Consider the following 10,547-nt stretch of genomic DNA (forward strand, 5'->3'; position numbering starts at 1 on the left):
TAGATGGTGGTGATGCATTTAATAATGATATGGATTTAAATGCACCTAAGGTAGTATGTACGTACACAAACACATACACACACACAAACACACACACAGACAAGCCTATCGTTTGATTAACAGTGGCAAAGCATGGTATTTACCCTTAGCTGGTATGTGTATCAGAATAGTACGGTAGTATCTACTGACATCATATTGTCGAATGCATTTAAAGAATTATTGATTAATAATGATTAATTTTATTTTAAAACATTCTGGAATAAATTAGTTAGTAGATATCAATTCCAAAATACCAAGAATATTATTTTTAAACTTTTCTTCTAACTTTTAGAAGTTTTCTGCTTAGCAAGTAATCTGTATGTTATTTTAATTCCCTGAGAATGTCATTATTTTATTTGGAAGATTCTAGGGTATATCAGCATCATTGTAGGATCAATGGAAGGTACCACACATCCTCTAAAGACCTCACTTTTGTGGGGCTATTCAACAGAAAGGAAACCGCAGGCCTTCTTTTTGCCATCATTTCTATCATCGTTTTTACCTCATTGATGGCCAATGGGATCATGATCTTCCTGATCTGCTCTGATTTGTGCCTGCACACCCCATGTACTTCCTCCTCAGCCACCTCTCCTTCATTGACATGATGTACATCTCCACCATCATGCCCAAGATGCTGGTTGATTACCTCCTCGGTCAAAGGATCATTTCCTTTGTGGGGTGCATGGCTCAACACTTTCTCTACCTTACCCTTGTGGGAGCTGAATTCTTCCTGCTGGGATTCATGGCCTATGACCACTATGTGGCCATCTGCAACCCTCTGAGATACCTTGTCCACATGAGCCAATGGGTGTGTTGGATGATCATGGCAGGTTCTTAGTTTGCGGGCTCTTTGGATGGAATCCTCTTTTTTTTTTTTTTTTTCTTTTTTTTAAATTTTATTTTGTCGATATACATTGTAGCTGATTATTGCTCCCCATCACCAAAACCTCCCTCCCTTCTCCCTCCCCCCCTCCCCCCAACAATGTCCTTTCTGTTTGCTTGTCGTATCAACTTCAAATAATTGTGGTTGTTATATCTTCTTCCCCCCCTCCCGGTTTGTGTGTGTGTGTGTGTGTGTGTGTGTGTGTGTGAATTTATATATTAATTTTTAGCTCCCTCCAATAAGTGAGAACATGTGGTATTTCTCTTTCTGTGTCTGACTTGTTTCACTTAATATAATTCTCTCAAGGTCCATCCATGTTGTTGCAAATGGCAGTATTTCATTCGTTTTTATAGCTCAGTAGTATTCCATTGTGTAGATGTACCACATTTTCCGTATCCACTCATCTGATGATGGGCATTTGGGCTGGTTCCAACTCTTGGCTATTGTAAAGAGTGCTGCGATGAACATTGGGGAACAGGTATACCTTCGACTTGATGATTTCCATTCCTCTGGGTATATTCCCAACAGTGGGATGGCTGGGTCGTATGGTAGATCTATGTGCAATTGTTTGAGGAACCTCCATACCATTTTCCATAGAGGCTGCCCCATTTTGCAGTCCCACCAACAATGTAGGAGAGTTCCTTTTTCTCTGCAGCCTCGCCAGCATTTATCGTTCATAGTCTTTTGGATTTTAGCCATCCTAACTGGGGTTAGATGGTATCTCAATGTGGTTTTGATTTGCATTTCCCGGATGCTGAGTGATGTTGAGCATTTTTTCATATGTCTGTTGGCCATTTGGATATCTTCCTTAGAGAAATGCCTACTTAGCTCTTTTGCCCATTTTTTAATTGGGTTGCTTGTTTTCTTCTTGTAAAGTTGTTTGAGTTCCTAATATATTCTGGATATTAATCCTTTGTCAGATGTATATTTTGCAAATATTTTCTCCCACTCTGTTGGTTGTCTTTTAACTCTTTTAATTGTTTCTTTTGCTGTGCAGAAGCTTTTTAGTTTGATATAATCCCATTTGTTTATTTTTCCTTTGGTTGCCCGTGCTTTTGGGGTCGTATTCATGAAGTCTGTGCCCAGTCCTATTTCCTGAAGTGTTTCTCCTATGTTTTCTTTGAGAAGTTTTATTGTCTCAGGGTGTATATTTAAATCCTTAATCCATTTTGAGTTGATTTTAGTATACGGTGAGAGGTATGGATCTAGTTTCATTCTCCTGCATATCGATATCCAGTTATCCCAGCACCACTTGCTGGAGAGGCAGTCCCTTCGCCAGTGAATAGGCTTGTTGCCTTTGTCAAAGATCAGATGGCAGTAAGTGTGTGGGTTGATTTCTGGATTCTATATTATATTCCATTGGTCAGTGTGTCTGTTTTTATGCCAGTACCATACTGTTTTGGTTATTATAGCTTTGTAGTATAGCTTAAAGTCAGGTAGTGTTATGCCTCCAGCTTCATTTTTTTTGCTGAGCATTGCTTTGGCTATTCGTGGTCTTTTATTGTTCCATATAAATGTCTGAATAGTTTTTACCATTTCTGAGAAAAATGTCTTTGGAATTTTGATGGGGATTGCATTGAATTTGTATATCACTTTGGGTAGTATGGACATTTTCACTATGTTGATTCTTCCAATCCAAGAGCATGGAATATCTTTCCATCTTCTTGTATCCTCTCTAATTTCTCTCAGCAGTGGTTTGTAGTTCTCATTATAGAGATTTTTCACATCCTTGGTTAACTCAATTCCTAAGTATTTTATTTTTTTGGTGGCTATTGTAAATGGGCAGGCTTTCTTGATTTCTCCTTCTGCATGTTCACTATTGGAGAAAAGAAATGCTACTGATTTTTGTGTGTTGATTTTGTATCCTGCTAATGTGCTGAAATCATTTATCAATTCCAACAGTTTTTTTGTAGAGGTTTTAGGCTGTTCAATATATAGGATCATGTCATCTGCAAACAGGGACAGTTTGACTTCATCTTTTCCAATCTGGATGCCCTTTATTTCCTTCTCTTCTCTGATTGCTCTGGATAGTGCTTCCAACACTATGTTGAATAGGAGTGGTGAGAGTGGGCATCCTTGTCTAGTTCCTGTTCTTAAAGGAAAAGCTTTCAGCTTTTCCCCATTCAGGATGATATTGGCAGTGGGTTTGTCATATATGGCTTTAATTATGTTGAGATACTTTCCCTCTATACCTAACTTATAGAGGGTCTTTGTCATGAATGAGTGCTGAACTTTATCAAATGCTTTTTCAGCATCTATAGAGATGATCATATGGTCCTTGTGTTTGAGTTTATTAATATGGTGTATCACATTTATTGATTTGCATATGTTGAACCAACCTTGCATCCCTGGGATGAATCCCACTTGATCGTGATGAATAATTTTTCGTATGTGTTGCTGTATTCTGTTTGCTAGTATTTTAGTGAGGATTTTTGCATCTATATTCATCAAGGATATCGGCCTGTAGTTTTCTTTTTTGGTTATATCTTTACCTGGTTTTGGTATCAGGATGATGTTTGCTTCATAGAATGAGTTTGGGAGATTTGCGTCCGTTTCAATCTTTTGGAATAGTTTGTAAAGAATCGGTGTCAATTCCTCTTTGAATGTTTGGTAAAATTCTGCTGTGAATCCATCTGGTCCTGGGCATTTCTTTGTTGGGAGCCTTCTGATAACAGCTTCAATCTCCTTTATTGTTATTGGTCTGTTAAAATTTTCTACGTCTTCACAGTTCAGTTTTGGGAGCTTGTGTGTGTCCAGAAATTTATCCATTTCCTCCAGATTTTCAAATTTGTTGGCGTATAGTTGTTTATAGTAGTCTCGAATGATTCCTTGTATTTCAGACGAATCAGTTGTAATATCGCCTTTTTCATTTCTAATTTTTGTTATTTGAGTCTTCTCTCTTCTTTTTTTTGTTAGCCATGCTAATGGTTTGTCAATTTTATTTATCTTTTCAAAAAACCAACTTTTTGATTCGTTGATCTTTTGAATTGTTTTTTGGTTTTCAATTTCATTCAGTTCTGCTCTGATCTTAATGATTTCTTTCCGTCTGCTAACTTTAGGTTTGGATTGTTCTTGTTTTTCTAGTTCTTTAAGGTGAAGTGTTAGGTTGTTCACTTGCCATCTTTCTATTCTTCTGAAGTGAGCGTTTAATGCAATAAATTTTCCCCTCAATACTGCTTTTGCAGTATCCCACAGGTTTTGGTATGATGTATCATTGTTTTCATTAGTTTCAATAAGCTTTTTGATTTCCTGCTTGATTTCTTCTTGGACCCATATGTCATTAAGTAGAATGCTGTTTAATTTCCATGTGTTTGTATAGTTTCCAGAGTTTTGCTTGTTATTAATTTCTAGTTTTAATCCATTGTGGTCTGAGAAGATACATGGGATAATTCCAATTTTTTTGAATTTATTGAGACTTGATTTGTGACCTAATATGTGATCTATCCTGGAGAATGATCCATGTGCTGATGAGAAGAATGAATATTCTGAGGTTGTTGGGTGGAATGTTCTGTAGATATCTGCCAATTCCAATTGGTCTAGAGTCTTGTTTAGATCTTGTGTTTCTCTACTGATTCTTTGCCTAGATGATCTGTCTAATATTGACAGTGGAGTGTTCAGGTCCCCTGCTATTATGGTATTAGTGTCTATTTCCTTCTTTAGGTCTAATAGAGTTTGTTTTATAAATCTGGCTGCTCCAACATTGGGTGCGTACATATTTATGATTGTTATGTCTTCTTGATGGATCAGTCCTTTTATCATTAAGTAGTGTCCCTCATTGTCTCTTTTTATGGTTTTTAGTTTAAAGTCTATTTTGTCAGATATAAGAATAGCTACTCCAGCTCGTTTTTCTTTTCTGTTTGCATGGTAAATCTTTTTCCATCCTTTCACTCTTAGTCTGTGTGAATCTTTATGGGTGAGGTGGGTCTCTTGTAGGCAGCATATAGTTGGGTCCTGCTTTTTGATCCAGTCAGCCAGTCTGTGTCTTTTAATTGGGGAATTTAAGCCTTTAACATTAAGAGTTGTTATTGAAAGGTGTTGATTTATTCCTAGCATTTTATTGGTTGTTTGGTTGTCTTAGGTGTCTTTTGTTCCTTGCTTTCTGATTTACTGTTTGGTTTCTTTGTTTGTTGGTTCCTTAGGTTGTAGATAGTGTTTTTGTTAGCTTGTTTTCTCTTCATGAATGCCATTTTTATTGTACTAGCGGGTTTAGATTTTTCTTGGGTTTTTATGGCAGTGGTAGTTATTTTTCAGGAACCAAACCCAGTACTCCCTTGAGGATTTCTTGTAAGTGTGGTCGTGTGGTAGTGAACTCCCGCAGTTTTTGTTTGTCTGAGAAATATACTATTTGCCCCTCATTTCGGAAGGATAGCCTTGCAGGGTCGAGTATTCTTGGCTGGCAATCTTTGTCTTTTAGTATTTTGAAAATATCATCCCATTCCTTTCTAGCTTTTAGGGTTTGTGATGAAAAGTCTGATGTTAACCTGATTGGGGCTCCCTTATAGGTGATTTGACGCTTCTCTCTTGCAGCTTTTAAGATTCTCTCTTTGTCTCTGAGTTTTGCCAATTTGACTATGACATGTCTTGGAGAAGGCCTTTTTGGGTTGAATACATTTGGAGATCGTTGAGCTTCCTGGATCTGAAGATCTGTGATTTTTCCTATACCTGGGAAGTTTTCTGCCACTATTTTGTTGAATATGTTTTCAATGGAATCTCCATTTTCCTCCCCTTCTGGAATACCCATGACTCGGATATTTGAGCGCTTGAGGTTGTCTGATATCTCTCTCAGATTTTCTTCCATGTCCTTGATTCTTTTTTCTTTCTTTTTGTCTGCTTGTGTTATTTCAAACAGCCCATCTTCAAGTTCAGAGGTTCTCTCTTCAACTTCGACAAGCCTGCTGGTTAAACTCTCCGTTGTGTTTTTTATTTCGCTGAATAACTTCTTCAGTTCAGCAAGTTCTGCTACATTTTTTTTCAGGACATTGATTTCCTTGTATATTTCCTCTTTCAGATCCTGTATACTTTTCCTCCTTTCATCATGATGTCTAGCTGAGTTTTCTTGTATCTCATTCAGTTTCCTTAGAATTATCACTCGAAATTCCTTGTCAGTTATTTCAAGGGCTTCTTGTTCTATAGGATCTAGAGTATGAGATTTATTAACTTTTGGTGGTGTACTTTCTTGATTTTTTGTATTTCTGGTGTCTTTTTTTTGGTGTTTATTCATTGTGGCAGCGGGTTTCACAGTCCACCGGTTTGAGACTAATGACTAACTAGGATGTTGCTGTGGTTGCCAATTTGGTATGGCTCCTGCCGTGACTGCTCAGTTGGCCTCTAGTGTCTTGTGTGTGTGGTTGCCTCGGGTCTTGGGCTTCTCCGGGGATCCACCTTTCTGGTCAGCTTGGACTCTGCTGGGCTGGTGGATCACGTACCACAGGGTGTGTGATCTCTGTTGAGCTTTCACTTCCTGTGCAGGACTTCTCCCGTTTCTGTGTGCTCTGGCCCAGGCTGTTAGATCGTGCAGTGGCGACCCCACGGGGTGTGTGGTTTCTGTCGAGTCTCCGCCTCCCTGGCCGCACGTCTCCCCCCTCTGTGCACACTGTGCTGGGCTGGGGCGTGTCTTCTGCACCCCTCGTCTATCAGCTGGGCCTTCAAGACCCTGCTCAGCACTGCCTCGCCCAGGAAGTCTACCAGGTTTCTGCTAGGCACAGACGACCGGTCTCTCTGGGTGCCTTTGTAGCACTGTGTAGATCTTTCTCGGGTCTTGTTCACCTTTGTATCCCCCCGGTATAAACCGAGTCTAGTGCCCGCCTGCAGCCTGCTCTCCGGCAGGTTCAAGCGGACCTGGGAACTCTCCTACCACACTATTCCCAACCAGAAATTCGTTAGGCTTTTTTCCAAACTGGTGGTCGCAGTGATGGTATCTGCCTCCCAGTAACAGGAAGTTTACCAGGGCGGAGTCCAGGGTGTGGTGGAGTGACAGTCGGCCCGCCCGTACTTCCTTGCCCTCCCAACACTGGTCAGGATGCCCCACGTCCCCAGTCCCGCCAGAGAACCGCGGAGGGAGTGGGAGAGGAGGCCGGCCCGCAGGCTCCGGAAAGCCCCGCGCCAGGCCAAGCAAATGGGCTCAGTGATGGCGGAGCAGGGCGGAGCTGCCCACACCTGGGAAAATGGAGGCAGCACCGGGGCGGTGAGTGGCCTGGTGGTGCAGGCGGGAGCCGCGTGGGCATCCACCCCACGAACAGAGCTGTGCCAGGGATCACTCACAGTGCTGTGCCAGGTCGGGTGTTCGCTCTCTGTCTCTGGTTTGTCGCCTTCCGTGTTCTCGGCGCTGCCGCCTCGGGCTGTTCAGTTGCAGCGCGGCTCGGGCGCTCCCAGGAGTCTTCTTTAATGTCGGTCTGAAACCTCGAATCCTGAATAGGGCAGCTGGTCGCCTTCAGTGCGGCCCCAGCCTCTGGGATACTGGCTGCATCCACAGCAGCCCTGGCGCCGTGTTCCCTGTTTCAAGACTCACTTTTGCAGCTAAGAATCAGTTCTTTTCCTGCTCCACACTTCAAAGCTGTTGCCTGTAAATGAGGCAGTCTCTCCTGCCGGGGGCAAAGTGGCGTTGAGCCCCCACGACCGGCCAGCAGCTGTAGTCCTCCCTCAAGAGATGGTGAGAGGAAGGTCCACTAGTTTCCCGGCTGCCTGAGGCCCAGTGGCCACCTTTTACACCTCAGCTACTCCGCGCCAGCCGCCGCAGCCGCCGCCATCTTGAAACACTGGATGGAATCCTCTTAACCCCCATCACCATGAGTTTTCCCTTCTGCAATTCCTGGGAGATTAACCATTTCTTCTATGAGGCGCCCATGGTCCTGAAGTTGGCATGTGCAGACACAGCCCTCTATGAGACAGTGATGTATGTGTGCTGTGTTTTGATGCTACTGATTCCTTTCTCTGTGGTGATTGCTTCCTATGCCCAAATCCTGACCACCATCTACCACATGAGTTCAGTGGAGGGGAGGAAGAAGGCATTTGCCACCTGTTCCTCTCGCATGACTGTGGTGACTTTGTTCTATGGGGCTGCCATGTATACCTACATGGTGCCACACTCTTACGACACAGTGGCCCAGGACAAAGTCTTCTCTGTGTTCTACACTATCCTCACCCCCGTGCTGACCCCTCATCTACAGCTTGAGAAAGAAAGACGTGACTGGAGCTCTGAAGAGGGTGCTGGGGAAGATCAAGTGTTCTCAAAGAGTATTAGGAGAGGCCTTTTGACAATTGGCTCCTTTCCCTGTGGATGGTGAATGGGAGACTCTGCGGTCAGTGTGGCCCTGCTCTCAGTGAAGGATTAAATGAGAAGCAAGGGTTCAACCTGGCAAAAAAAAAGTTAACATAAAAAACATGTTCTCTTGGTCTCCCTTCCTTTATCTCTTCTTCTTTCCTTTCTTATATTTTCCCTTTCTCCTGCCCTGTTCATGTTTTCAAAATAAACACCCAGTGGTTTCCAGAAACACAAATTAGAATTTTTTTTTCCTCCTGGGTCTTTACCTTTTGGAGGTATAATAAGCCATGTGAAATTTTAAATGCATGACATATCAAAGAGTGCAGGAGTGGAGTTGGTAATTTGGAGACTTATGACACTACTGTGTAAATACAGCTCACCATCTACGGATAAGAGACAGGCCATATTTCCTGTTTCTGATCAGCCTTTTAGAGAGTTTATGCAGCTACATATGTGCTCCCATCCATAAGGTGGTAGATAGAGTCATTAAACGTAGTTTTCTCAAACAGCCATTGTACTCACTACAGCCATCACGTTTGCTATTTTTAGTAAAAATACAGTATTTAACTTTTGTTTGTTTGCAACACATTTGTGAAAACTATTTGTCAGATAAGTTAAAATTGATGAATGAAAGCAAAGGGCATTGCCCAGAGAAGACAAAATGAGAACACTGTATGCCCGAAGGGTTTCCAAAACACTGGAGAAACATACAGGGATTCGGGTTGGGAAGATAGCAAAATGCTTTTCAATTATGTTATAAGATGATCAAGTTTAAGCATACAGTAGCCAAGTAATAGGGGTTAACTCATAGTTCATGGTCTACAGTGATCCAGGAATTGAGGACAGAAAGATGTGGCAAATCATGTTTGGTGTCCCATCTGATCATATAAAGAGTTAATCCAGGGATCAATAGTGTAACTTTATTAAATTTTAATTCTCCATGTGGAATGATGATTACCATCCATAATCATAGAAACATAATCATTGTTGTAATCATAATCACATTGCTCAATTTCTGCCTAAAACTAATTTTTATTCCATGTCAGGTTCATTGTCCTCTAAAAACCTCATAACAAATGAAATATTTACTGAGTCTCAGCTTACAAGTAAGAACGGTGGGCCTGAGGGAAGTAAGGGACTTCTGCAGGGCAACACTTTTAATTAGTGCAATAGGCGGCAGGGTTTCAAGGAATGTGATTAATAGAACACTGTATCCTTCAGATATAGCACCCTCGCTCATTTATTCCTTCCTTCATTCTTCATAGCTGTGAGCAAGACAGACAAAGAAACTGCACTCAATAAATTTATATTTTAGTGAGGTAAGACAATGAAAAGAAAAATAAAATAAAATTAGAAAGCAACAAGCCAAACAACAAAAATGTATATCCCCACCACGATGTATGTGGTAACAGTGACTGAAGTTGAACATATCCATGTTCTGTGCCCTTGTAGGTTCATCCTTGGGTAGATTTCTAATAGACATCTATGCATAATGTTCACCAAAAGACATATAGTAAAATAAAACATGAAGGCTACCAAAAGCCAACTGATGTTGAAATAAATAAATTGTGACACATTTATGCAATAAGAATAGATATTCTAATACTACTTGCAACAACATGGATCCATCTCAGAAAAATAATGTTGAACTGAAGAAGCAAGTAATAAAAGAGTATATTAATATAAAGTACAGATCCAGCAAAACTAACCTAAACTTTTGGAAGGTTAGTGGCAGGAAGGATGCATGGGCATCCTTCTGAGGTGCTAATAGTTTTGTTTCTTGATGTGGATGCTGATTACATACACAGTGTTGAGTTTGAGAAAATTGATCAAGTTCAAACTTTTCATATGTTTAATACGTTTGTTGTATGTATATTGTACTTCAATAAAATGTTAAAATACAATTGTAAGGAAAGTAGCAAAAGTTTAGTCAGGTTCTCTCACCTCACATCTGTTACAAATGGGCAAGATTCAGCATATTCATTAGAAATAAGTTATAAAAGTAGCATAACTGCACGTGTGTGCCCATTTACAGATTCAGCATGATTGTTGTAATCATGTAATGCTTGACTTGTGGCCACTATTGTGTACTAGGGAGTATAAAGATAACTGCTCTGAACTGCTGGATGGCAGAGCATGGAAGGCTAGCAGAGCATGGAGGGTCAGTGGAATAGAGCCAGACCTTGTCTTGGAGGAATAAAGCATGTCTGTGAAGCTCACATCTGAAAAATTAAGAATGTCTACCTTGCATAAAGCTGTCAGGGTCTTCTTTAATTACCTGACTCATGACCTGAACAGGAAGGGTCAGAAGGATCTGACATTCCTGCCTGACAACAATTAATAATAGAATATTGTGTATACAAG

At 40.9% G+C, this 10,547-nt stretch overlaps 1 protein-coding gene across 1 annotated transcript; it reads left to right on the forward strand.

Moving 5' to 3' along the window:
* The first annotated feature begins 380 nt into the window (after positions 1-380).
* Positions 381-8,176, forward strand: LOC134376021 (olfactory receptor 2T1-like). Its single transcript, XM_063094719.1, is given in 5 exon segments — positions 381-597; positions 600-876; positions 5,085-5,098; positions 7,679-8,072; positions 8,074-8,176. Coding segments are annotated over 5 exon segments (1,005 nt in total).
* The last annotated feature ends 2,371 nt before the right edge of the window (positions 8,177-10,547 follow it).

This window comes from Cynocephalus volans, chromosome 4, assembly GCF_027409185.1.
Source record: "Cynocephalus volans isolate mCynVol1 chromosome 4, mCynVol1.pri, whole genome shotgun sequence".
Lineage (NCBI taxonomy): Eukaryota > Metazoa > Chordata > Mammalia > Dermoptera > Cynocephalidae > Cynocephalus > Cynocephalus volans.